The sequence below is a fragment of the Mirounga angustirostris genome, unplaced genomic scaffold (assembly GCF_029215605.1).
Source record: "Mirounga angustirostris isolate CCGP_5_RB_7025 unplaced genomic scaffold, mMirAng1.0.hap1 SCAF_14, whole genome shotgun sequence".
Classification (NCBI taxonomy): domain Eukaryota; kingdom Metazoa; phylum Chordata; class Mammalia; order Carnivora; family Phocidae; genus Mirounga; species Mirounga angustirostris.
The window spans coordinates 90,284,240-90,311,438 of record NW_026991722.1 but is presented as its reverse complement, the minus strand read 5'-3'; the positions used below and the strand labels follow the sequence as shown (position 1 = coordinate 90,311,438).

General features: G+C 54.8%; 2 protein-coding genes across 3 annotated transcripts; one reads left to right on the top strand and one right to left on the bottom strand.

Annotated features, from left to right (window-relative positions):
• Window positions 1–6,096: 6,096 nt before the first annotated feature.
• Window positions 6,097–11,424, top strand: PLA2G3 (phospholipase A2 group III). The gene is given in 8 exon segments (XM_045886425.2): window positions 6,097–6,347; window positions 6,349–6,826; window positions 7,800–7,932; window positions 8,178–8,312; window positions 8,593–8,903; window positions 9,575–9,704; window positions 9,813–9,929; window positions 10,334–11,424. Coding segments are annotated over 8 exon segments (1,569 nt in total). The 5' UTR covers window positions 6,097–6,287; the 3' UTR covers window positions 10,539–11,424.
• A 4-nt stretch (window positions 11,425–11,428) lies between these two features.
• On the bottom strand, window positions 11,429–25,307 carry INPP5J (inositol polyphosphate-5-phosphatase J). Of its 2 annotated transcripts, none has more exons than XM_064578690.1 (13): window positions 23,057–25,307; window positions 20,838–21,040; window positions 18,052–19,217; window positions 17,573–17,689; window positions 17,346–17,454; window positions 17,034–17,150; window positions 16,510–16,685; window positions 15,934–16,045; window positions 15,681–15,790; window positions 15,351–15,534; window positions 12,976–13,113; window positions 12,737–12,814; window positions 11,429–12,611 (listed from the first exon to the last, which is right to left on the bottom strand). In XM_064578690.1, exons 2-13 carry the CDS (start codon window positions 20,946–20,948, stop codon window positions 11,817–11,819), a joined length of 3,213 nt encoding a protein of 1,070 aa, XP_064434760.1. In that variant the 5' UTR covers window positions 20,949–21,040; window positions 23,057–25,307; the 3' UTR covers window positions 11,429–11,816. The 2 variants fall into 2 exon arrangements, with proteins under 2 accessions (XP_064434760.1, XP_045742382.1); XM_045886426.2 differs by having other exon boundaries at window positions 11,431–12,308; window positions 12,507–12,611; window positions 20,838–25,307.
• Between the last annotated feature and the right edge of the window lie 1,892 nt (window positions 25,308–27,199).

The following is a 27,199-nucleotide window of genomic DNA, read 5'->3' as shown; positions in this document are numbered from 1 at the left end:
TTTTGTTTCTTCCATTTCAAACATGGCAATTTGTGGGGTTGGTTTTTTTTTAATTTTTTTTTTTTTTTTTTTTTTTTTTTAGATTTTATTTATTTGCGAGAGAGAGAATGAGAGACAGAGAGCATGAGAGGGAGGAGGGTCAGAGGGAGAAGCAGACTCCCTGCCGAGCAGGGAGCCCGATGCGGGACTCGATCCCGGGACTCCAGGATCATGACCTGAGCCGAAGGCAGTCGCTTAACCAACTGAGCCACCCAGGCGCCCTTTTTTTTTAATTTTTGAGAAAGAGGGAGAGAGAGCGTGCATGAGTAGGGGAGAGAGGCAGAGGGAGAGTGAGAAGCAGACTCCCTAAGATCATGACCTGAGCCAAAGGCAGATGCTTAACAGACTAAACCACCCAGGTGCCCCTGTATTTCTTTTTCTTATGTTATGACTGGGACTTCCAGGAGCATTAATAGTAGGTACCCATGACATATACCTGAATCCTTCTGTGTTACTTATGTATTGCTGTGTAATAAATATCTCAAACCGTAGTATCTCAAAACAACAAACATTTATCATCTCACATAATTTCTGAAAATGAGGGATTAAGGAGTAGCTTAGTTGAGTGGTTCTGGTTCAGGGTCTCACAAGGTTACAGTAAAGATATCTGCCAGATTTCTTCAAAGAAAATATGCAAATAGTCAGCATGAAAAGATGATCAACATCATTAACTGTCATAAAAATGCAAGCAAAACCCATAATAAGATGCCACTTTACACCCACTAAGGATGGCTATAAGATAGACAATAACAAATGTTGGCAAGGATGTGGAGAAATCAGAATTCTCAAATACTGTTGGTGAGAATGTAAAATGGTGTAGCCACTTTGGAAACAGTCTGGCAGTTCTTCAAGTGGTTAAAGACAGAGTTACCACATACTCTAACAATTCTACTCCTAGGCATGTGCCCAAGAGAAACTAAAACATATGTTCACACAAAAATTTTTACATGAATGTTTGTGGAAACATTATTCATAATAACCAAAAAGTGGAAACAATCCAAGGGCCCAGCAGCTAATGAATGAATAAACAAAGTGGGGCATATGTATACAATGGAATATTATCCAGTCATAAAAAGGAATGAAGTACTAATATATGTTACAACAGAAATGAACCTTGAAAACATTATGCTAAGTGGAAAAAGCTAGTCACAAAAGACCATCTATTGTATGATTCCATTTATATGAGATGTATAGAATAGACAACTCTATAGAGACATGAAGTAGATTAGTGGCTAAGTAGGGGAAGGGAGGAAGGCAGAGTGATTGTTACTTGTTACAGGATTTCTTTTTGGAATGATGAAAATGTTCTGGAATTAGATAGTGGTGATGGCTGCACAACTTTGAACATACTTAAAACCATTAAGTTGTATACCTTAAATGAGTGAATTGTATGGAATGTGAATGATATCTCAATAAAGCTATCACCAAAGGCAGAGGGCAGGGGAGGTCACATGATGCTGTATTCATCTGAAGGCTTGATTGGGCCTTAAGGATCTGCTTCCAAGTGGCTCACTCCTACAGCTGTTGAGTGAGCCCTCAGTTCCTCACCATGTGGGCCTTTTCATAGGGCTGCTTGAGTGTCCTTGAGTGTCCTCATGACATGTCCACTGGCTTCCCCAGAGAGAGTGATACGAGAGAGAGCAAGAAGGAAGGCACAATGCCTTTTATGACTTAGTCAGAAGTTACATCATGTCCACCACATTTTATATATTAGAAACAAATGACTAAGAACAGCTCACACTGAAGGGGAGAGGAGGTAGGCTCCACCATTTGAAGGAAGGAGTATCAGAGAATTTGTGCACATCTTTAAAACACCACAGCTTCTAATGTTGTTCAGTTAGAATAGTTTCCATGGTCCCTCTGACTCCCCATCTCTCTTTCTCTTTTTTCTACGCATAGTTTAATAATCTGTTAAATTGAATCTAATGTGTTTCTTCCTATCTACTGCGATGTCTAGGTTTTTTTTTTTTTTAAGACTTTATTTATTTATTTGAGAGAGAGAGTGAGAGAGAGAGAGAGAGCCGCACAAGTTGGGGGAAGAGCAGAGGAAAAGGGAGAAGCAGACTCCCGGCTGAGTGGGGAACCCCATGCAGGGCTCGATTCCAAGACCCCGAGGTCATGACCTGAGCCGAAGTCAGATGCTTAACGAACTGAGCCACCAACTCCCCCTGAGATATCTAGTTTGAAACACTGTTGCTTCTCAGTATTTATTCCCTCAGACCTGGGGCTGGGCTTCGTTTATGCCACGGATGCTTGGGTCTGAACTCCTACCTGGAAATCTTATGAGGGATAGTCTTGTACTCAGATTCCTATTCCTTAGCCCTGGGATCTCCTGGAAGAAGACTGCCTTCTGGGCTTCCTCCCAGCTGTCAGACCTACCATCTGCCCATTGAGTTTCTTCTGATCTGGGCAGGGGCTGCCCCAGCCCCAAATGGGTGGATGAATTCTCAGATGTGAGAATTCTGCAGCATTGGGGTGGATGCCACTGTCCTCTTGGGCAGCCCCCAACCAATGACTGGGCACAGCCAGGGCATTAGGGCCTGCCTGTTTCTGACCAGCTGGGGCTCTTCTATGGGCAATCTGCACCCGAGCTCCCCGTTGGCTGGCTGAGATCTGCTCAGAGTGGGACCGCGGTGTGATGCTCTTACCCATCTCTCCGTCCCTTCTACTCTCTCCCCATAGATGTCAGACTTGCAACAGTCTGAAGGCTTTCCCTGCCCAATCCTGTTTCCACCCTATCCCCTTTATCTTTCACAGGCATTTCCTCCACTACATCTCTTGCACTTCCAACTCCATCTTGGTGGTGGCGCCCCAGAGGACCAAGCTGACACTCAGGCCCTAGCTCCCATGGGCTGCCAGACCCTTTCCCAGCAGGGAATGCATTCCTCTCCATCTCCTGACTTAAGCATGCTCTGTCTCTCCTCCCCTCCTCTTTCTGTTCAGCATCCCCCCCTCCCCGCCGGGGCCTGGCAGTAGTAGACGCTGATAGCTATTTGTTTTCAAATGAACGCAGAATGTTCTGGAGCTAGGCACTGCCTGCACCATTCTCCTGGCACAGAGAGCTGCAGAGAGACCTCCAGATGGGCTAGGGAATGCAAGCTCCAAGGGCTCCAGGCAGTGGGGAGGAAATCCCTGAGATGAGGAGGTGGTAGGGGAGCCAAGAGCCTCCCAGGGTCACGGGAGGTCCTCCCCACAGGCCAAGAAAAATCTGACCTGTCTTCTCACCTGGTCACCTATGCGACTCCTGGCAAGTTACTTCTCTTCTGGAACCTCACTCCATCCATCTCAACAATGGGATGAGAAGCCCTGCCCTGCCTGTCTCCCTAGGGAGGGGCAGGGGTTGTGAGCATCAGATGAGGTCATGGCCTGGAAAGGGCAGGATGCACTGGGTCCTGGGCCTGGGGTCAGGGTGTGGAGGGGGAGAACAGACAGAAAAGGCAGGAAGAGAGAAGAATGAAGGGAAAGAAACAGACACACAGACACACACACACACAAACGAGGAAACTATGAGACATAACAAGGGAAGGAATGAGAAAGAGAAGAGGAAGGGAGGAGAGAAACAAGAAGACATTAAGAAACAAAAAGAGAGGAAAACAAAGAGAGGGGAAAAAATTAAGAGAGAAACAGGAAAAAGAGGGAAAGAGAGTTTGGGGAGAGGACAGGGATACTTAGAGCCAGAAGAGCCCAAGAAATGAGATAGAAAGGGAGGGAGGGAGGAGAGAGAGAGAAATAAATGAGGAGAATCAGAGCCAGAGAGGGAAAGAGACCAAGAGACAGAAGGATGAGAGAGAAGACCGAGGAGACAGAGCGATGAGGACTGCTGGGCAGAGAGGGATAAATGATCAGATTCCATGGACCCCTGCCTCTCACCCTCCCTGGCACCCACTGTGCACCCTGCCCCACCCCAGACAGGTGGGGATCCAGAGGAAAGCCTCGGCTCCCCTTTTGTCTGTAGGGCCGGGCCTGTCCCATCCTGCTGGTTTGGCTCTTGGGATCCTCTGTGCCAAGGCCTCTGAGGGGCACTCCAATGGGAAGCAGGGCTCCAGAGTCTATCCTGTAGGTTGACTGACATGACCACAGGGTGGAATCTGAAGAGAAAACCCAGTGACACCTTCCCTCGAGGCCTAGGCGGGCCCCTACCTGCCTTCCTTTGGGGCCGAGACAGGAAGAGACCTCAAAGGTCACTTCCATTGTTTTCTTCACTGTACAGAGGAAACCAAGGTCCAGACAGGGGCAGGGACTGGCCTGAAGTCATACAACCAGGTCATGGCCTAGCTGGGACTAGCTCTCCTGGGTGCTGTGGTCTGAAAATCTGGGGACTTGCTTTCTCCTGGCCAAATTGTTTCCTGCCCAGGGATGTCCTGAGGTTTTAGTGACAGGGTCTTGGAGGCCAATCACTGCGCAGAGAGTCTTCCCCAACATCCCGTGAACTGACTACTGTGATTATGCCCATCATACAGATGAGACTGAGGCTCTGAGAAGTTAAGACTTCAAAGCCTGAGGCCACACAGTACCAGGACCCAAGTTAGGTATGTCTGACCTTGAAAGTTCAGTTCCTGCCATGGGACCTCCCAGGCTTCCTGGGTGATGGGCTCTGTAATACGGAAAAGGGGGCAGAGGTGGGTGGCCATTCCTACAACTGGGGAAAATGACCAGAACATGATTTCCAAACAGTAGAGTTCTTTCCGGAAGGACCCACCTTTGTTCAGTGGTGTCCCTACCTTTGGGAACCCCAGGTCTCCCTACCCTTCCTGCCACCACTCTCTCTATTCCACACCCCCTTTCCCAGCTTCTTGAGAGAAGGAGTTTGGCTCCTGGGCTACTCCCACCCTCTTTCCCTTTTCATTGTCCCCAGCCATGACCTTCTGAGCCGCAGGCCCAGGCTGGTTCTGAAGCACAGAGATGGGCCTGCACTCCCGGCCACCCCCCTTCTCCCTGCTATGTACAGTGAGTTTCCCTTCCCCAGCTCTGCCCGTGGCTCTGCCTCACTGGGGCTCGCCCTCCTGGAAGATTCTGGGATGGAGATTGAGAGGGATGTTGGGGGAGCGGGAGGCTGATGTGCAAACGGACAGACAGACAGACAGAGAAATCACTGTCCCTGGCAGCCCTGACTTCCCAGCAAAGCTTTCCAAGAGCTGTGCTGCCAGCTTCGAAGCCTTCCTTCCCTGGAGCCTGTCACCTGAAGTTTCCTCACCCTCAGTGATCTTCAGTTTCTTCATCTGCACTGTGGGTACAAGCATCCCAGCTTTCCTGGACGGTTGGGAGCTGGATGATACGTTATCTTTGGAATACAGAGGGCTGGCGGTAGCCCTTCCCTGATGGAGAGACCATTCCTGTCCCTTGGGGAACACATGATGGGCTGCTGTGTCCCATTAGTGGCAACAGTCCAAGCATGGAGATGGCTGCAGACTCAGCCCTCTGCCCAGCCCTCCACTCCTCTGGGGCCTATAGTCCCTTCAAGTCCAGAGCATTAGCCCTGCCCCATGCCCTGCTCTCAAGGCTGGCTCTGGCTCTGTCTCCACCATACATCAGACCAGGAGGGTTGCTGCTCGGCCAGGCCTGTGTCTGGGAGTCCCAGGAAGTGGGGAGCCCCAGGGCGCTGTCCCCTGATTATGCTGAGAGGCTTTCTTAGAACCAGTCCTGGGCGGTGGTGTATCCCAGGTGGCCAGGGGATGGATGCCCCCTTTCCCAGAAGCCTCAGGAGCTCCCAGGGGCGTGGCCACAGGGCCCTAGCCCTGCGCTCAGCTCCTTCACATAGGTCTGGCAGAGGCCATGGCCCCCTGCCAACTTCGTGGAGGTGGGTGTGGCAGTCTCCCTGGGGCAAGGGGCTGAGGAAGAGTTCTGGGAGCTTCCTCTGAGCCCCTGAGCCCCCTTCCCTCCCCAGGAAGATAGAGATCCTCTCCTGGCCCTCTGTCCCACAGCCCAAGGCTTTGGCTCTCACAGTCCCCATCCAGGCGGGCTGGCAGCAGGTGACTGGATGAGAACGGCATGGTGAATGGGGGCGTGGGCCCTGGCAAGTGCACTCCTTGGCCAATCAGCAGCCTGCCCAGCCGGTGGATTCAGTTACAAGCCCGAGATCACCCCATACTCCAGCCTCCTTCCTACTCCTCCCAAAGCTCCATTCATTGGCCCCGCTGCACCGGGTCTGCAGGGCACTGCTTCCGCTCAGTTGCTAAAGCTGCTGCCTCGTGGGCTGCCGGGGGTTGGTGTCCTGGGGGCTTTGTCTGACTGGGCTGGTCTAGGACGGAATGGGGATTCCGGTACTGCTGTTAGGGATGCTGAGCTTCCTGGGAGTGGCTGGGGGGGGTCTCCTCTGCCCTCCACTGGGACAGCACCTCCTGCCACTTGGTCAGGCCCACCTCCGGCAGCCCCTTGGGGACACTGAGCTTCCTGGGAAAGGATGCCCAAGGACTGGCCCTGTTCCAGGCCCACTGGGACAGGCACGGGAGGCTGCAAGCGTGTAGCTGGCGAGATGAGCCAGAGCTCACCGCAGCCTTCAGTGCCCTCTGTGCTGGTGAGATCACCCGGGGCTCCTTCATCCACACTCCTGGACCCGAGCTGCAGAGAGCCCTGGCCACACTTCAGAGTCAGGGGGGCGCCTGCCGAGGGCCTGAAGAGGGTCCAGCAGGGGCTAGGGAGAAGCGAGCAGCAGGGACCAGGGAGGAGCAAGCAGGACACAGCAGAGCACCTGGCAACAGAAGACCCCAGCGGGTGAAGAGAGGCTGGACCATGCCTGGCACGCTGTGGTGTGGAGTAGGGGATTCTGCTGGGAACTCCTCGGAGCTGGGTGAGCCATGGGGGTGTGGGCTGGGGGGCAGGGGAGGGAAGTGCTGGTTTTCGCCCTGGCCCCAACTCTCCCAGGCTGTGTGTCCGTGGGGGATTTCAATGTCCTTATCTGTAAAATGGGGGTGACCCTAAGTCTCATCATGGGTTGCTTAATTTAGGTCGTAGATGGGAAACGTCCTAGTCAAACCTCGGAGTCCTCATTAATCATCATCCCTGGGAGGGGTTGGACTGGGGTGGGTCCAAGGTTGGCTGAGCCAAAAAGCCATTACCCAAGAGGAGGCTTTCTGAGGCAGGATGCCCAGGGGAGGGGACGCCAAGACCCAAAGGCCTGGGTTAGCAAATTCAAGCTGAACAAGTCACTTCCCATCTCTGAACCTTGGCTTCCTCACAGGTACATGGAGATGACATTTCCCTCACAGAGCTGCTGTGAGTTTGGGTGTGGGGAGTGTCAGGCACTTGGGAAATGCTCAGTAACGGTAACAAACTTGGGTGACTTTTTTGCGCTCGGTACAGCTGTCTTTGTGCACGCATGGTGGGTTGGGGAAGGCTTTGGCACCTGAGTTGGAGCAGACTGGCATCCTGGCAATGCCTCATCATGCCAGCGAGAAAGGACGCACTCTGCCTCTTGGCCATCCCATTCTGCACACATTCATAACTTTGGAGTTTTATTTGGGGCATGAGCTTGGGAGCTCTGGAGGCAGACTTCACTTCCCCCGAGGACGTCCCTTTCCCGAACAAGGGCTCCTGGGTGGGCTGCCCAGCATTTGGAGCCTTCCAATAAAGGCGGAGCCTGGTTGCTCTCGTCCAGCTTTGAAACCGAGAGTCCCACAGAGGGAGAGTGGCCTGAGGCCGCCCAAGGTATCTGTGTCAAGGCTGGGGCAAGACAAGGTCCCTACTCCCTGCACCAGCGAGGCATAAGCCAGCATGGGGTGCCCAGGACCCTGCTCAGCTGGTGCCCCCTCTGCCTCCTGCAGGGGTCTTCCAAGGCCCTGATCTGTGCTGCCGGGAACACGACCATTGCCCACAGAACATCTCGCCCTTCCAGTACAACTATGGCATCCGAAACTACCGATTCCACACCATCTCCCACTGTGACTGTGATGCCAGGTTGGCAGTGGGCAGAGAGGGCCAGGGGCTCAGGGGTGGGGTAGTTCCTGGGTGCAGAGACTGGGATTCCAAAGAATCCTAAAGGATCAGCCCGCCAGACCCCACCGTGCAGGTGGGAAAGCTGAGCCCTAGGAGAAGAGACCCTTGGATCCCAAACCACCTGCATGGTAGTGACTGGGTGGTCTCGGAGGAAGAGGGGGGTGGCCCTCTTTGGTACGGGGCCCTGAGTGCCAGCTCTCGGGCAGGTTCCAGCAATGCCTGCAGAACCAGCAGGACTCCATCTCGGACATCGTGGGTGTGGCCTTCTTCAATGTGCTGGAGATCCCCTGCTTCGAGCTGGAGGAACAGGAGGCCTGTGTGGCGTGGTACTGGTGGGGAGGGTATGTGGCTGCCCCCTTCAATCCCCTTCCCAGCCAGAGGGGGAGCCTGGGCTCCAAGCCCTGGGAGGGAGGCTTTGTCTGTCCATCCTCCAGCGAATGATACCTCATCCTCCCTGTGCTCTCCTCAGGACAGGGCCCAGGATGCAGACCTTCCTCGGGTGCTCCACATAGGCCAGTGGGACAAGGGATGGCACTGACAGAGGCTTGGTCTCCATGGAGATGAACCTGGGGTTTCTGTGTGTGGTGGGGGGGTTGTGAGTTACCAATTGCCACCTTCCAGGTGTAGAACATATGGCTCCATACCCCTTGCCCGCCTCCAGTCCAGGAGGACCTTCTACAATGCCTCCTGGAGCTCCCTGGCCACCCCCGTGACTCCCAGCCTCCAGAGCCCAGCCCCCAGCAGGCCTCCGCAGAAGCAACGTTCTCAGAAGCGGCCGCCACAATGGAAAGGGTCTAAGCACCCCCACAAAACCAACACCACAGCCATCCATGTCCCCGTGGCCTCTGCCAAACCTGATATGTCCCCCACAGCCTGGCTGGAGGTCACCCATCCAGGCTTCCAGGGGCCACAGAATGGCCTAAAACCTCAGGGTGAGCTCAGAACTTAACTTTGGGGGTTCCTGATGTGGGAAGGTGTCCCTGCCTCTGTGCGGGGTTGAGGGGCCCTGTGTTGCTTCCTTCCCTTTTCCAAACTCTTCCTGGGGTGTCCCAACCTCTCCCATCAAGTCACATTGCAGCTAGAAGGATTTTCGTAAGCCCTAAACTTGCCCATATCACTCCTCACTGAGCCCCCACCATGGCTCCTCTTAACTCATGATGTCCCAATACCCAGGGGCCCTCAGGTGCTGGTCCTGCAGACTCTACTCCCCAGTTGAAACTCCAGTCTTGAAAGCCTCATTTGGTTCCTCAAAAGCAGCTTGCTCTGTCCCACCTCTGGGCCTTTGCGCATGCAGTTCCTTGTGCCTGGAGCACTCTTGCCGAGTCTTCTTGTCTCTGCTTAGCAGTCTCTTCCTCCAAAATGCCTTTCCTGACCAACATTCTGGGCTCTATGGTGGCACTGCTGTGTGTGCATGTGAGTGTGCGTGTGCATGTGTGTGTGAGACGTGTGTAGCATTCTGAAGGCAGGAAGGACATGAGACGGGGGACACCGTCTTTATGTGACTGAGCACGTGTGCCTATGCTTCCCCTAAATGGCAGTGGGCATTGGTGGGGCTTTGCTGGGGGACTGGGCTCCCCTCACCACCATGCCCCCCCCTACCTAGATGCCCGCCGGGCCTGCCGCGGCTTGCGCCATCTGGATCAATGCAAGCAGCAGATCGGGCCTCAGGAAACCAAGTTCCAACTGCTCAATAGTGCCCATGAGCCCCTCTTCCACTGCAACTGCACACGTCGGTGAGGCCTGCTTGGACCATTGGGGGTGGGCAGCCTCCTGCCAGTCACGGAGAGGGGGCTCCTGGGTGGCCAGGCCCTGCCCTAGCCTAAGCCTGCCTCTGCCCTCAGTCTGGCACGCTTCCTGAGGCTCCACAGCCCAGCTGTGGGCACCAACATGCTTTGGGAGCTGCTAGGCATGACCTGCTTCAAGCTGGCCCCTCCACTGGACTGTGCTGAGGGCAAAAGGTAAGTGGCGGCAAGCCCAGGAGGGAGGGGGCATTTTCCCAAGAGGGGGTTACCTATCCTCCCTTTGTGTGCCAGGGCCAAAGGGATGGGGAAAGGGGCTAAGGCACCTCTGAGTTCCATCGTCATCATCCCCCTACTCCCTGGTGCTCCAGGTGCAGCTCTGCAGTTGGCTTGTATGGGTCCATGTTGACTCTGTCACTTCCTATGCGACCTAGCAAGTTCAGTCACCGCTCCGTGCCTCCATTTTCTTATTTGTAAAAAGCTTGTAGAAACCAAAGAAATGGTATGTGTGACACTGTGACACACAGAGCCCAAGGCCTGCCTGGCACATAGTAAAATGTTTGCTTAACTCTTACTCCTAACCTAAAACCATGACCACCTGCCCCACTTTTCTCCACCCACAGCTGTTCCAGAGACCCTAGGGCCATCAAGGTGACAGCCGGGCATTTGCGGCGACTTCAAAAGAGCCGACGCCGGCTCTGGGGTGTGGGCATAGGTGAGGGGCAGGTGTGGCCTTCAGATCACCCAAGAGCCGCCACGTCATTCTATGACCGCTGCCTGCAGCTGACCCAGGCAGCCCGGAGACCCATAGGGCAGCAGAAATCCTAGAACGGAATGATCTCAGTTCCAGCTCTCCTGGGCACCAGACTGGACACTGCCCCTAGCTCTGCTAGGCCCCAGGGGGTCTTGGCTTCCTCTCCACGTGTTAGACTGAAGCATGGCTCGGGCCCCTGTGGACAGCCAGGCGGCAACAAGAATCAAGGCTAAAATGCTGGACCACGTCTCCTGCTGTGCTGAGTGATCTCGAGCTGGTGATACAACCCCTCTGTGCTTGGATGTGGTGTTCAGGAGGTGCATTCTGATGCCCTGGGCTTGGGCCTTGCCAGATGGGAAACTTATTACTTAACTTATTACAGCAGCCTCAGGAGGTACCAGGAGGAGGCACACATATCTCCAGGTTGCAAAATGAACACATATCTCAAAAGCCTGTCCAAGGAGCCCCAAGCACCTACTTGCTGAGACCTGAGGCAGCAGGTGGGGAATGGGATGTCACAGAAGCGCCTGTATCTGAATCCAGGAAAGGGGAGGGTGCTAGGGGGTGCTTCCCAACTCTTCCCTGGGGGATCCCTCCTCAACAGCTGCTGTGCCCTTCCTGGGACCTGTGACCATTTTTTACTACCCTAAACCCAAATTCAAATCTCCTCTGTGTCCTTGAACGAGGGACCTTCCCCACTCTGAGCCTTAGTAACTCCTCTGAAAAGGGGCAGTGTGACCAGGACCTACCTCATAGGATTGTTGAGGATTAAGTAAACCAATACATGGAGAATGCTTAGCACCTAGTAAATGTTCTCTCCCTCTAACATATAGCCAGACTGTGGTTAGGCATCTGATTCTGAGAGGTTCACCTCCTGGAGGCCTCAGTTTGCCCACCTGTGAAATAGATCTAAGAATTGCACCGAACACACCGCAACTCAGGGTTGTGGTGCAGATTAAAAGAGATGGCATGTGTAATGTATACGGCTGGTTCCTGGTAATTGTCAGATCTATCATCCTCTTGCCTCTTTAGTCCCTTCCTCTGACTACCCCCACCCCCAGACTGCTAACAAGTTAGGAAGGAGTCAGGAGTGATGCTGGAGAATTTAATTTCTAATTGATGACCTCCAGGATTGCAACCCCCCCCCATCTCAGATGGGGGCGGATAGGGCTTTGCTGATTGTCACAGTTGAGGTGCCAGGACTGAGTTTGGGGGACCCCACTTGGCCACCCCTCGCCAAGACAGAGTGGCAGGTGCGGATGAAGCCGGGGCAGCAGCAAAAGGAACACAGGTGGGTTTGCAGGAGATCAGGGCACGGTGGCGGCCACCTGGGCCCATCCACCCACCCACCCTCAGGGCCCCAGACCCCCTTCCTCCAGCCCCTGCCGGCCCTGGCTACTGGGGGCTGGGGCCTCCCGATCAGGTCCCCAGGAACCCCTCCCACCAGGGTCGACGGTCTCCAGGCGCAGGGCAGGCAGCAAGCCGAGGCTTCGAGGCACAGACGGTGGGAAGGCCCAGGGACCGGGCAGCCCAGAGGGCCCCTCCTCACTACTGCCCCGGCTGCCACTGTCATTGCTCCTGTCGGGGGCCACCCGGGGCAGGCGGCAGCTCTGGGGTGAGGGGCTTCGGCTGGCACCACGGCGTTCACGGGATGAAGGCCGCAGGACAAGGCCAGGGAAGCGGGCCAGGCCTGGGCTGCGGCTACGGTGTCTCTTGGACTTGCCAGGGCTGGGGCTACGGGACTTGGATGCAAGCAGCTCCAGGGTACTGTCATCCTCATCCTCTGAACTGGCACTTGAGCTGTCTGTGCCGCTGCTGGCCGGCTCCGAGGTGGGCAGCGAGATCTGGGGGGGAGGCCGGTTACTGGGCTGCCCTGTGCCCCAACCAGCCGCGGAAGGCGTCTTGGAGGCACTCCCACCCTGCCCGTTAGCAGAGCCGGGAAGGTGAGGTTGCTCGCAGGAGATCATGGAGCAGAAGGCAGAGGCTGTGGTGTTTGAACAGGGCCTTTTAGCGCCCCCGATCCCGCAGTCTGACCTACTCACCTGGAAGGGCTCAGTGACGCCAATGAGGATGCTGTGCGTGTGGCTGTAATAGCCCAGGATGAAATCTCCATGGCCCTTGGGCAGTGACTCCTCACTGAAGGTCACCTGGTGGGCCCAGGACATAGGCCCAGGTTGGGGTCAGGGAAGCAACCTCAAGGACTGCCCAAGCCAAGTCCCGAGCCCCAAGGGCAATGGGGACCTCCTCCCACCCTCCCCCTCCCTTTCAGTACCTGGTAGACGTTCCCATCCACATCCTCGTGTTTGGCCCAGACGTAAGCCACGTAGTCCTTGCAGTGGCGGAAACCCACCTGGGGTGAGAGGATTCAGGGTGGTGTCTCCTCTCGCCTGACTCCAGCAGCCTCCCGGGGTAGCAACGAACTCTGCAGAAGCCAGTGATCCCCCTGGGCCCCTGGCTGCTTTCCCCAGGCCCTCCCTTCCCTGAGGCACTGACTGTCCCTGCCCTTCTCACCCGGTACAAGCCGATCCAGTCCCAGGAGCTGCGGGCGAACACGGTTTCCATGTGGTACCTCACCACAGCCTGCTCTGGTCGCACCCACTCGTCTGCCACCTCCAGCCGCACTAGCGGCACGTCGTCCCTGTAGGCAAACTGCCCAGGGGCGGGGGCCACATCAGGGGAGACCCTCCAAGCGTCCTTGGGCCTGAGTCCGCACAAATCAGCTGAGAGAAAGAGCCTTTGAAGCCATTTACGGATTGGGAAGCGAAGGCAGAACAGGTCTAGGATAAACGCCAGGCTTCCCACCTCCCAGCCCAGGGCTCTTTATGCCCGCAGCCTCCTTAGGGAGTAAGAATACAGCTTTGAAGTGAATAGGGTAGCCCTCGTTCTGCCCTTACTCCCACCTCAGGGAAGGACTGAGGCTTTTGTCTACTACCCCCCCCCCCCCCACCATTTACCAGGTTTTGGGTTTCCCTCCCTCCTCAGCTTTTGAGCCAGGCTGTTTCAGAAGAAACCAGAGCATCCTCTCCCTGTTCCTAGGTTCCTAACAGCAGGTTTGCCCAGGGTGGCCTCTTGGAAATGCTCTCCGGGGCCGCGCAAGGTCAAAATGCTTTGGTCAAGAGACTTAAGTTCTCTGAGCCTCTTGGGAGGAGAATTTGCATGTCTCAGGGCCTACAAAGGCATTCAAAGGATGACAGAGCCCCAGGGCCTGGCATGCAGTAGGTGCTCATTTCTGCAAGGGTCAGAGACCTTGATGAGGAGGGAAGGTCAGGGTAAGGCACCCAAAAGGAGTGGTTCTCAAGGTGAGGCCCCTGACTGAGGGTGAAACCTCACACCCAAGTCTTTTACCAAAGGTCATGGGAGGCCCAACTTGGGCAGATTTCCATTCCCAGTTGAGGATACTGGCCAATGTCCCACTGACGGACCACATGACAAAGTTACCAGGGAAAACATTCTCTGGCCTGCAGACTCCCTCTTATCAGATCAAGGAAAGGAATCGGAGAGTCCAGAGTTGGGTTTCAGGACTGGAAAGATGGGATCTACCTTTCTCCCCTGCTGAGCCGCTGTGTAGCTCGGGGGTACATGCCTACCCTATTGGGGGGGCCTCAGTTTCCCCATAGAAAAACAGAGTGTTGGACTACATGGTCTCTCAGGTCCAGCTCTGACATCTAGCATTTCTCCTTTTTACTTTGGCAACCAGAGACCTCAACCCTAAACACCATGCCCTTCTCACCCGGTACAAGCCGATAACTATACTATACTAACTATACTATGCTAACTAAAATATAAAATTCTTGGGCGCCTGGGTGGCTCAGTTGGTTAAGCGACTGCATTCGGCTCAGGTCATGATCCTGGAGTCCCGGGATCGAGTCCCGCATTGGGCTCCCTGCTCAGCGGGGAGTCTGCTTCTCCCTCTGACCCTCCCCCCTCTCATGCTCTCTCTCTTATTCTCTCTCTCAAATAAATAAATAATCTTTAAAAAAAAATATATATATATATATAGGGCGCCTGGGTGGCTCAGATGGTTAAGCGTCTGCCTTCGGCTCAGGTCATGATCCCAGGGTCCTGGGATCGAGTCCCGCATCGGGCTCTCTGCTCCTTGGGAGCCTGCTTCTCCCTCTGCCTCTCTCTCTCTCTCTCTGTCTCTCATGAATAAATAAATAAAATCTTAAAAAAAATATATATATATATATATATAAATTCTTTGTATTTTCATCTCTCTACTCCTCCTCCCCATTACTACCTTACTCATGGTGCCTGGCACATGGTAAAATGGTAAATGAATAATGAATAAATATGAATGAAGGCTATATGGAGTTTGAATAAACATTTTGATTTTTCTGATCTTATTATGTGACTATATAATGTGAATTTTAATAAAAGTGGTCTTGGGCGCCTGGGTGGCTCAGTTGGTTAAGCGACTGCCTTCGGCTCAGGTCATGATCCTGGAGTCCCGGGATCGAGTCCCGCATCGGGCTCCCTGCTCGGCAGGGAGTCTGCTTCTCCCTCTGACCCTCCTCCCTCTCATGCTCTCTGTCTCTCATTGTCTCTCTCGCAAATAAATAAATAAAATCTTTAAAAAAAAAAAGTGGTCTTAATCCTTTATCAGAAGAACAGAGTTAGGGATTAGTGAAGAAGGCATGGACTCTGAAAACAGACTAGCTTGGGTTCAAATCCTAATTCTTCTGTTTACCAGCTGTGTGACCCTGATGTGACGCCGTGTCTCTAAGCCTCAGTTTCCTCATCTAAAAATGGAGATCATAACCCACTCCCACTCCGCTGCAGTGAATGGATGCTGCTGAGGGCAGGTGCAAGGGCTTACTGGTGGGCCATGGGATGCTGAGCTGGACCTGGGGATGTCATGACGGGAGGATGGGGCCAGGACTCACCTGCAGGACGAACTGGGCAGCCACGGGCTTGTGGTCACTGACTGTGTATTCCATGTGGCTGCGGTAGCTGTGCTGGGTCACCTGGAGGCGGTGGCTTTCCCGTCCTGAGGGGCTGGGACCCACACACGGAGCCTTGACCTTCCACAGGATACGGTCTGTCCAGGCTGGCTTCCGCTTCTTGGCACTGAAGTAGGCAGGGGTGACCCAAGTTTCAGGGGCTGGGGTTTGAGGCACAGCCCCCAGCCTTGCTTCTTACCAATCCTCTTCCCTTTCTTCCCTATCCAGAAGACCTCAGCCCATGTCTCCCCCTCATCCCAGTGCTGAGCTCACCTGGTATCATATTTGTTAGTACCCACATCAAATTTGAAGGTGGGTGCAAAGTTGAGGGGCCCCTCCTGGAAGCCCTTCAGGATGGGCCAGGTGTTCTTGGCCATGTTGAGCTGTGAAGGTCCAAAAGGGCAGAATTGGACAACAGCTTGGACAGGACAGGTGAAGGCAAGAGCCAGAGCCTAGTAGTATGCAAAAGTGTGCTGGGTCATGCTCTGTGTGTTTGGCATTTAGGGTGCGGGCTGGGATTCTGCACCTGGTCCTTCTCCCAGAGCTGGTGGAGCTGGTCGCTGTCAATGGCAAACTTAACGAAGTGCAGGTCATAGCTCTCAATGCGGAAGTTGAGGTCCCCAAACCAGAACACGAGGCTGTTCGGGGGTGGGGGTCAGCAGGGTCCATGGGGTGAAAGAGCCCAACCCAGATCCTTCTTCACCCCCATCCAACCCACAGCACTGGATGCCCCTTGCGATGATGCAGTGGGTGGGGTGGGTGGCTGCAGACCCTCCAGCCCGCCAAGGAAAGGCAGGGGGATGCAGATCTAGAACAAAGTTTGATTGGACCCTCAGCAAGGCCCTGCCCCTCAGCAAAGCTCCACCCTGCAGTTTCTGTCCTCCATCAAACTTACCAGCATTCGTGTTCCTAGATGTAGTTTAGGCGGGCCACCCCCCCCACCCCCTCCCCCCCGCCATAGGCTCTGCCTCTCCCCGCAAGGCCTACCCAGGCTGGTACTCAGGTTCCTGTGGCCAAATTTTTGAGACTCTCGCCTCTGAGGCCCACCTCCTCCTTCACTAGCCCCGCCCAAGCTCCACTTGGTCCCGCCCAGAGCCCATACTCGTGATCCAGGATGCCATGCGCCCCGGGCCCCGGGAACTGCTGGAGGCTAAGGATGGTCTGGAAGTTGTCCTTGCGCTGCTCTGCCTTGTCCATGTGCGCTGGCAAGTGGCAGTTCAAGAAGCAGAGCATGTGCCCGAAGGCCGCCAGTCGCACGCTCACTCCACCCTTGTTGCCCTTGGGAGACATGGTTGATATGTTTGATCGAGTCATGGGCGGGGCCTAGGCAAGTAGATGAGGCACTGGGCGGGGCATAGAGAGGGGCGAGGCCAGCCAGCCGGGTGGAAGAGGCTTAGAGAGGGGTGGGTTCTACGGCAAGGAGGGGAACCCTGGGATGGGGCAGGGACAGGAAGGGGGCTGGGTCTAGAAAATGGTATGGGGTGTTGGGCGGGGTTGGGGAGAGACAGGCGACAGAGTAAGGGGTGGAGCATGGGGAGGGGACCTTGCCAGTGCGTGGAGGACCCGGAGGACTAATCTATAGACCCGTTAGGGCCCTGTCCCGTCCCGGGCTGCTCCCATGCTCACCCAATAGCCACCCAGGCCAGTGCGCGTGCAATCAGTCTGCACGTCCCTCAGGAAGGGCAGGTGGTAGTACTTGGCAAACAGCAGCAGGATGACGCCCTGCATCCGCACAGTACTCACCTGCGGCGGGAGACGACGAGGTTGAGGGACCGCACACAACCCCCGCCCTTCTGTGCGCTTTGCCCCAGTCTCCTCCATCCTCCTATTTCGCGGACCCAGCAACCGAGGTCCAGCAGGCCCCACAGTGAATCAATGCAGAGCTAGGGCCGGGAATCCAGGGGGCTCCACCCTTCCAGGGGCTGAGGGAGACGTTACCAGCACGAAGTTGAAGGGTGCCAGTGCGTCCATGAAGAGCTCGCTCCACTGGTCTGTGAAGAGTGCGTCCTTGAGCCGCTTGTTGATCATGGAGTTCACTTCCTGCAACCTGGGGGTGGGTTTGAGGCGGCTGCCGGGTTGGGGGTGCTCTAGAAGCCCTTCCCATGGGCAAGGGTCTGGGAGGCACGAGGGATCCAGAGTGGGGTCCACCCGCCCGGGCCCCTCACCCTATGGCAATCATGTCTGCCCCATCACTGTCATCACCGCTGCTGCCCAGGTGGAGGAGGGATGTGACGTCGTCAGGGGGCATGGCCGTACCCACATTCCACGTGACCACAGTGATCCTGGGGGTGGGGGTATAGGAGGGGTTACCACTAGGCACCACTCCCTCCTCCTCCCTCCCTCCCACAGGGCTCTTTCTGGGGAAATAAACTGAGGCAGGTGTGGGTGTAAGCTCTCGGAAGGAGGACAGTGGGCCCAGGATCTCTCCTACCAGACTCTCCCAGAGGAGATCGATTGAGGCAGGGGTGGGCAAGTCCCTTAGGAGAAGATGCTGTCTCCTGAGGGTCCCAGAGTAGGCCCAGTACCCCCAAAGAATCTTCCTCAGGGAAGTAAACTGGGGTAGTGTAGGGTAAGCCACCCTGGAAAGATGGCTAGTTTCAGAGCTCGAGCCCCACCAATCTTTCTTGGGAGAAGGCCCCCTCACCAGAAGCCAGGGTCGCTCTTGCAGGTAGGCTGAGCTGACCAACAGGATGATGAGGTGGAGGTAGAAGGGGAGGTGGTGACCGGAGCTGGAGCTTCGCAGGGCTGAAGACTGGGGCTCAAGTGCCCACTAGGCCCTGCACCCTGGGTGCCAGGCCTGGGGAGGGCCGCCTCAGGGGCTGGGGGCACACAGGGGGAGCGGTTGGGGGAGCGGCTGGGAGAACGGCTGGGAGACCGGGGTGGCTTGGGCAGAGGTGGGGGCACAGTCTGGGCCGAGGAGGCCCCTGGCCGGAAGGTGGGGGACAGAAGTCCTGGGGAACGGGAAGCAGGCTCTGGAGGGCCCTGGCCCACATCCAGGGGCAGGGTCTGGGGTGGCCGGGGCAGGACAGGATCCTCGGGGCTGCTGCGGGGGGCCTCAGGCCGGGCTCTGAAGGAGGGGGAGATCCAGGGGTCTGGGGGGATTTGGATTAAGGATGTGGAGCCCACAGGACCAGATGCCTGAACTGAAGGCTGGAGATGCTCTTCGGAAGAGGGGAGAGGTTTAGGGGCTGGGGCATCCCTCTGTTTAGCTGGTGTCCATCCGACAGAGGCCGAGGCTGACGTCACAGAAGCTGGAGCCAGGGCCTGGTCCTGAGAGGACGACAAAACTGGACTGGGCACTAGGGAAGAGTTGGAAGGGGGTTGTGGGGGCTGCTCCTCAGATGCCAGGGCCAGGCTCAGGCCTGAGACAGCCAGTGCTGGCTTGGGTCCCACGGAGGCAGGTGGCACCTGCTTTTGGTCCCTGGACGTCGGAGACAGCCTGGGCCTCAGGGTGGCTGGGGGAGGCCTCGGCCTTGCTGAGGCGGACATCACCACCTGCCCCATGGGTGCTAGAGCCAGGACTGAGCCTGAGGTCACCGGAGGCAGCTTTGGCCCAGCTGAGGCAGACATGACTAACTGGCCCACGGGTGTTGGAGCTAGGCTGGAACTGCGGCGGGCAAGAGCTGTCTTCTGCCCTCCAGGGGTAGACAGTGGAGCCAGGGTGGGTCGAGGAGACGCCAGAGCCAACCTCGGCCCCTCTGTGGAAGGTGCTAGAGCTGCTCGTGGCCCCACAGCTGCTAGAGCCAACCTTGGTTCCGAGGGCACTGGGGCCGCCTTCTCCTTCACTGGGAGCTGAAAACTTGAGTCCACCTTGCAGAAGACAAGTCAAAGACTCAGGGTAACCCTAACCAGGGGCTTGGGCCCCAACTTCCATAGAGACCCCAGCAGACTCCATCTAGCTAAGAAAGGCATATCTTTGCAAGGAAGTTCTTCCTAATTTCTCACCGCAATCCATTCTGTTGCAAATCAGCTTCTCTTTTGGAGGAAACAGGATGCAGAACCTTACCCCTCCCTCAAGTCTGACACCTCTCATAGATGGAGAACCTAAGACCCCACCTCAAATGAGGCAGGGTGTGAGCCTGAACCCGAGGGTTCTCTCCTTGCCTTCCTGGTTGACACCCACTCCCTGGCCATGCTGGAGTTTGGGCGCCTGGAGCCAGCTTCCCTGGGCAGCCCTCCCTGCATTTCCTCCTGCTCCCCAGGCTAAGGGCTAACACCCCAGATCTGCCCTCTCTGGACACCCTGGGTCTAGCCTATTCCTCTCCTTTCCTCCACAGTTCCTCCAGGAACCGTCAGCTTCTTCCCTGCCAAGCATCGTGAACTCCTTGGTCACGGTCCTCTGTGTCTTCCTCACCCACTCCCAGGGTTCCATATAGGAGCAAGAGCAGGGTTAAGACTAGCCATGTCAACTCCAAGCCCAGTTCCATGTCCCCTTAGGCAAGCACCCCTCTGCCCAGGGCCTCAGTTTTTGTCTGTAAAATGAAGAAATCTGGTAAAGGGTCCCTAGCCACACCTTGCTCCTGAGAAGCCTGGGTCTCCTACTCTCTGCATTTATGAGCCGAACATTTGCTAGGATTCCATTCGAGCCCCATGGAATAGTCTGTCCTCATCAAGTGTGATTCTAACATTCAGAGCAAGTGCAGGATTCTATTGATCCTGGCATTCACTTCTCTGTGCCCAATTGCACTGTCTCCCCTGTCTCCCCCACTTTTGAGGACAGGCAAGCAGGTATCCTCCTTTTGTCTGGTAGACGGAGTGGGGGGACATGAGGCCCTGTGGGGACCTCCTCTCTCTTTCCCATCTGTCCTCTCTTTCTGATGCCCCTGTCTCCAGAAGACAGGATAAAACGTCCTCCGCCAGGGAGGGCAGAAGGTTTACACCCGCCCTGAGGTGGCCCCATCCCTGCCTCCAGACATGCAGTTCTGTCTGTGTCCTGTGTCCTTCTCGGTTCAGAGAACCTGAAACTCTGCCTCCACCTCCCTCCTCAAACTTAGCTCTTTGAGGCTGCATTTTGGGCATCCTCCTTGGCTCCAAGCGTCCCCCCAACCACCACACCGCCTCCAGCACTAACAACTTAGACATCCCAGATGTCACCATTTTAGTCTTCAGGGACAAGCCTCCTCATTTTGCATTGGTTCAGAGAGGACAAGCAACTTGCCCAAGGTCACACAGCAAACCTGGAGCACAGCTGGATCCCCTGACACCCAGTCCAGGGCTCTCCTGGGGGCTCCTGGAGATGGCTAACTCCATCTCTCTCTGGGTGTCCCATTACTGCCCCCTCAGCCCCCAGAGTGCCCTGTTTGCCTAGCCCCTGCTAGTGGGCAGAGGAGAGTTCCCGCCCCTCAGCCAGGGGCACCAGAGTGCCTGCGGTGCGTGGGGCTGTGTGGGACCAAGGATCAGGGATGGGGGTTTAGGTTTCAGGGGTCTTACCTTGGAGGGTGCCCCAGTTTGGGAAACCCCATGGGGCCCGGGCACGGGCAGGGGTCCCAGGCCAGCCCCGGTGCCTGGCCTCCTGCTACTGGTGCTGCTCTGGCCCTCCATGTCTGCAGCCCCTAGCAGCCTGGGCTCCCTGGGCTCAGGCTCCGGCTCCTCCGCTCCCGGGAACCAGTGATGTCATCAGCCGTTTCAACCTGCTGAGAATTTAAAGACACAGGCACCTACTTCCCAACCTAGAGGTGGCCAAGGCAAGGTGGCCTACACTCTGGGAACCCTTCAAGCTGACTGCTGAGGCTGAAATGGCCATGGGGCAGGGTGGAGAATGTGCCCATTGGCCTGGCTTGGGTCCCAACTGGAGACATGGAGGAGGCTGCCTGTCTGCCCCCGCCCTCCTGCCGTAGGCCTGGCTGGTCCTCACTCAAAGGTGGGGTATTGACACACCTGAGGGACAACGCAGAGACAGGTAGCTCAGAGGTCAGCACCCTCTCCAGGGCCGCAGAGACAACCGAGAGGGAGACCCTGCCATGATCCTGTGAGCTTCCTGACTCTCTGCCAGCCCAGGGCTTGCTTTGGCCCCCACCTTTGCCCCATTTTCGGTCCTTGGTGCCCGCCCCCTGCCTGGCTCTATCCTTCCCATCCCAGAGCCATACACTCAGGCTCCAGCCACTGGAGTCCCCTCCCATCCCAGCCTCACCACCATCCCCTGCTATTCGGCAGACACCTGGCCACCTGTCCTGGATGTCTTCACAGCCCAGCCCCTCTCAGCTTTTCTCTCTCCAGTATTCACTGAGTGTGGTTCGGGTGAGGGACTAGCTCAAGTTCACCGGGTGAGCTGGGGAGGTCTCAAGAGTTTCAGTGAGGAAAGGGAGCTTTCTCGGTGACCCAAGACCCATGGGAGCCAATTGGGGTGTCTGAAGGGGAGGAACTAGGGTGGAGAAAGGCCCAGCAGTGGGGGAACAGACTGTCAGGAAGGTGAAAAACAGGCCCGGGAAACTTCGATGGCCAGGACCCAGCACAGGGTCCAGGGAAATATTTGCTGAATGAACCGATGACTCAGTGAGTGAGTGAGGAGAGTGAATGAGTGACAGGGCTCAGATGTGGCCAGGGATGACTGTGGGCCCTCTGATTTCTGCCTCCTTCCCTCTCTCACTCTTATCTGCTAGGTAGTCCCTGGATCCTGATTTCTCCAGAATTGCTGGATTGCTTCGAGAGGAATGATCGCACTCAGTGTAGCCAGAAAATGTCCAGAGTTTTGTACCCAGAGCTCTCTGGTGGTCCACGGTCACCTCTGTAGCCTCATGGGCCTGTGTGGTCCCCTGCATGAAAGCTGCATGGACAGATGCCTCGTCTCCTTCTCCTGGATGGGATTCCCCCCTCTGCTAGACTGTCTCGGGGTCTAGTCTGGGTTTCCCAGCCAGCAGTTCTGTGAGGCTGGAATTTGCAGGGGCGGAGCCCCAGACCATGTTAGGGCCCTGGAGTAGAAAGGATTTGGGGTGATGAAGGATGGTGGAAGTGATGAGTGGCTACAGGGGAGGTGACTGTGGTGGAGATAATGACGTACGGAATTCTGATAATGGAAGTGGAGGACCGACACTGATGATGGAGGTGCTGGTGATGTTTCGGGTAAATGGAGGTCGTGGAGGTGATAACAAAGGTACAGCTGTTGGTGATGGTCGAGGTAGTAGAGTGAAGCGATGGTGGTCACTGGGATGAGGGTGATAGTAACGGTGGAGGAGAGATGGGGGCAGGGAGGCACCTGGGCTGTTCCGTTGATAGAAGAAGAGATGGTGGTGGGACTCAGTCCACCAGAGAGGGAAGGAAAATTTGGACTTACCCTGCCCAGTCGTCTGACTCCTATTGTATAGATGAGAAAATGGAGGAAGGAGCCCCCCCCCCAGCCCTGTGAGTACTGGCCTCCAGTGCAAGCCTGGAAGTTGGGGAGGGGGCAGATCCCAGTCCCTGGGGCCTGTCGCAGAGCTCAGCCATCCACAGCTCAGACAGGGACATCAGTGTCCTTTGGAAGCCAGGCAAATGTCATGCAAATGAGTGTGCAGAGGATTGCTGCACACTGCAGGGCAGCCCAGGATTTCCCGTCATCGTCCCTCCCTGAAGTCAAATCCCACAGGGGACTTTGTTTCTGGCCTTGCCACTGGCTTACCTGGGGAGGTCGCTCAGATTCCTGATTTGTGTAGGGAGATAAAAACAGTAGATACCTCCTAAGGTTGCTGTGAAGATTCAACAAGAGGATATATCTGAAGTGTTTAGCACAGAGCCGGGCACAAGCGAGCTCTCGGCGAGGGCAGCAGCTCTGCAGTTGGCATCACCACCATCATCATCTGCTCCAACCTGCCCATTTAGTGGATGCTGAAACTGAGGCCAGTGTCAGTTGCATTCCTGGGGGGAAGGGACAGGGGCTCTGAGACCCAGACTTGGCTTTGCCAGGAGAAGGGGGCGGGTGGGGGGGGCGGACCCTGGTTGAGAAGGGAGCAGGGTAAGAGCTATATTTGAGCTCCTGGTGTGATGACTAAGGAGGTTGATAACAGGCTCTGGGGCTCTGGGCGGCAGGCTGGGGGCAGCTGCCAGGGAGAACCGCCCCCCTGGAGACGGCTGTCTCCAAAGGCCCCTCCTGGCTCCCTCCCTGTCCTCACTCCAGGGAGTAGGGGGGTGGTGTGCTGAGGCAGAGGGTACATCTTGTCCAATCCCCCCCCCCCCTTGGAAACTCTTAGTGCTACCCTTCAGGCTGTTCAGGTCAGGAATAGGAAAGGAGGGAGCTGGTGATTGACAAATTATCTCACTCTCCATAGTAACCCTGGGAGGCTGGTAATAAGATCCCCATTCGACAGAGGAAGAAACTGAGCTCTAGGGATTACACAGCCATTAGGGGATAGAACATGGGGTTCCCAGGGAGAGAGTGGATAATTCTCCCCCATAGAAGTGACTGTTGAACTCCTCCTTTGAAGGAGAGTCAGTGTTGCCAAATTGAAAAAAAGGAGAAATGCCCTGGGAAGCAGAGGGAGGAGCAGGGGCAAAAAAATGGAGCATGAAAGGTCCAGGCTATGTATGACAGGATGCAAAATCTGGATATGTGCCCTCGTGGTCCTTTGGCTCAGAGTAAACCCATCATAAGCGGGGAAGGGAGAGAGACTTTCTCTTTCCTCCTCCTCTTCCTTGAGCCACCTGAGGATGGTAATGATACAGAAGGGCCTGTCCTCCTTCCTTTCACTCCCTGGTCACCCTGACCCAGACCCACAGGGACGGAGGTCACACTGGCCACTAGCCGATAAATAAATCTCTTGAGATGTAGAGTGTGCCATAGGGTCCTGTAGGAAGGTAGAAGAGGGAAGCATTAAGGAGGGCTTCTGTGAGGAGGAAGCATACAGGGCACGGAGGAACACTTCTCCTCCCTTCGCTCCAGGGTTCTTTATTGCTCCGAGTACCACATATTACGTCATTGTCTCCTCATTCTCCCCCTCCGGGGCAGGTGTCATCCTCAGCTCCCATTCTGCCCCACAGGAAATGGGTTCAAGCAGGAGTGACTTTCCCAAGGTCACACAGCTGGGGCTGCGCTCAGGCATACCTCCTCCCTCTCCTCAGCTCCCCCTCCTCCCAGGCAGCCCAGCACCCGCTGTCAGCTGCTCTGAAGTGAGTGGCTATTTTTATTCTGGTGCGAGGGGATCTTGGGCAGCAGAGCCATGTAGGTTAGAAGACTCTAGGACACCGGCTTCGGCAGGAAAGGCGAGGCTTACTGCAAGAACATAAGCTTGCCGGGGGGTTCTCATTTCCTGCATGCCAACCTGCCCTGAGCGCTCATGTACCAGAAATTGCTTTTCGGGAGCTCAGAACAGAGCATAGAACCAAACTAAACCCTGGCCCTGATCCCAGATCCAATTTGAGCCCCAATTTTGGTGTTAACTGAGGCCTTATCCCATGCCAAGACTGACCCTATACCCTACCCTGACCATAGTCTTAGATCAAGCCCTGACTCTACCCATGTACAGAGCCTGATCCAAGTCTGACTAAGGCTGATCCCAACTGAGACCTTGATTCTGGACCCAGATTGAGCCCTGATTCTCTGTCTAAGCCTGAGCCATAGTCACTGACCGAATTCTAACCCCAGTCCAGACTAACCCTTGATTTTAGACTGAGCCCCAACCCCAGGTCTAGACTGAGCTCAGAGTCTAGCCATTAACTAAATCTTGAACATGATGGCAGACTGAGCTATGATTTTGGTCACAGACTGAGCCCTGAGCCAAATCACTGATAGAATCCTGTCTTCAAAATGAGGTCTAACCCTGGGTCACACAACACTGGTCACACACTGAGCCCTCGTTTCAGACTGTGCACTGACCGAATCTGGTCAAAGGCTGAGCCTTGAATGTAGTCATAGACTGAGCCTTGATCTTGGTCACAGACTGAGGTCCAAGCCCAATTATTGACTGAGCCCTGAACTGACTCCAGCCCCAGACTCAGTTCTAAATCTGGCTTTAGGCCAAGGGCTGACCCTGACCCCAATCCCATTACAGACTAAACCCCAAACCCAGCCCCACCCGAGGAAGGCTGCTAGCCTAGATTACAAAATGCCACATAAGGGCATGGATTAAAAGTAGAGATCTGTTCAGGGACAACCTGGGCCTCCCATGAGTGCTGATGCCAGAATGTTCCCGGTACTCTTGTGGCTAGTGTCTCTACCACTGGTTCCACTGGCTGGCTAGTCAACCCCCAGCAGCCCAGGCTGTGGCCCCTCTAGGCCACAGCATCTAGGTTAATGCAATGCAAGTGGTTTGGTGGCATCTGTCCAGTGAACAATGTGGGTCCATGAGGCACTGAGGTTTGGCTCTGTCAGCAGAAAGGCCACAGGCTCCATGGGGCCTCTGGCTTCAGCCACTCTGAGGCTCTTGCCTTGCTGGGGTATGGGCTAGGGTTGAGGGAATCCATGGCATTTGACCCATTATTTCTGTAAACAAAGTTTACTGTTTGTATTTAGATAATACATAATTATTATAGAAAATACAGAAAAAAAGTATAAAGGAGAAAAGCTTCACCCTATAACTTCATCTACGAAGAGATGACTATTTTGACTTCTTGGGTTGTTTCCATCTAGATTTTGTGATTTGGGCTAGGCATATATATCTATATATACATATTTTATAAAATTGGTTGGCTACTCTGTTAATGCTACAACATCTGTTGAAGCCCATATCCTAGACGGGCTCCTGGAATGGGTCTCAGCTGATTAAGCCAATGAGCTATTTCCATTCCCTTAGCCACAGGATTGGATCATGGATGGACCAGTGAGATATAAAGAGATTTTTTGAAAGAAAGCTTGCTTTCTCTTCTGAGAAGGTTACCAAAAAAGATCATCTCCCCTTCATTAGATATGAATGAAGAAGTCTGTGGTCCTGGTCACTGTTGGCAGCCATCTTGATACCATGTAGGTAACTGGCTTAATGACCAGCTGACACTATGGAAGGCAGAATGGAGAGAAATCAGGTCTTGGGGACTTTATCAACCAGATCAAACCTGACCTGAAGCCCTCCCTGCCATTGAACTTTTTTGTTATTTGAGCCAACAGATTTCCTTTATTGTTTAAGCCAGTTAACTTGGGGTATCTGTGACTTGCAGCCCAGAGCATCACAACTCCCAACTGATATTACTGTTTTATAGCCTAAAAAAAATTTTAATACCATAACTATGAACATTCTCCATGTTGTTCAACACAATGCTGCATCATTTAAAACAATTGCATGATTTTCTATCCTATGGAGGTACCATCATTTATTTAACTCATTCCTTGAGGAGACATGCTTAGGTTGTGTCTCCAGTTTTTCACCATTGTAAACAGTATTTTTTAAAATTTTATTTTAATTTATTTTTTTAATATTTTGATGTTCTTTTGGAACTGCTCACATAACTTTTTTTTTTAAGACTTTATTTATTTATTGTCAGAGAGAATGAGAGAGAGAGAGCACAAGCATGGGGAGCAGCAGAGGCAGAGGGAAAGGAGACTCCCCACTGAGCAAGGAGCCCAATGTGGGGCTCCATCCCAGGACCCTTGGATCATGACCTGAACCGAAGGCAGACACTTAATCGACTGAGCCACCCAGGCATCCCTTTTTTTTTTTTTAAATGCATAAAGAGATTTATTGCAAAAAATGGTTTATGCAACTGTGGAGGCCAGTAAGGCATGTCTGAAATCTGTGGGGCAGGCCAGCTGTCTGGAAACTCCTAGGCAGGAGGGGATGCTGCAGTCCACAGGTGGAATTTTCTCTTCCTCAGAGAAACTCCAGTTTTGCCTTATCTTCCACAGATCTACACCTCAAAACGTGAAATCCAGAAGGCCCAGGGAGTCCAGTGCC

Coding starts and splice junctions, on each gene's coding strand:
- INPP5J (XM_064578690.1), bottom strand. CDS start 20,948: ATGGAGGGCCAGAGCAGCACCAGTAGCAGGAGGCCAGGCACCGGGGCT. Junction 19,218..20,837: donor AAACTGGGGCACCCTCCAAG/GTAAGACCCCTG, acceptor GTCTTCTGCAAG/GTGGACTCAAGTTTTCAGCT. Junction 16,046..16,509: donor CATGGCATCCTGGATCACGA/GTATGGGCTCTG, acceptor ACCCCCGAACAG/CCTCGTGTTCTGGTTTGGGG.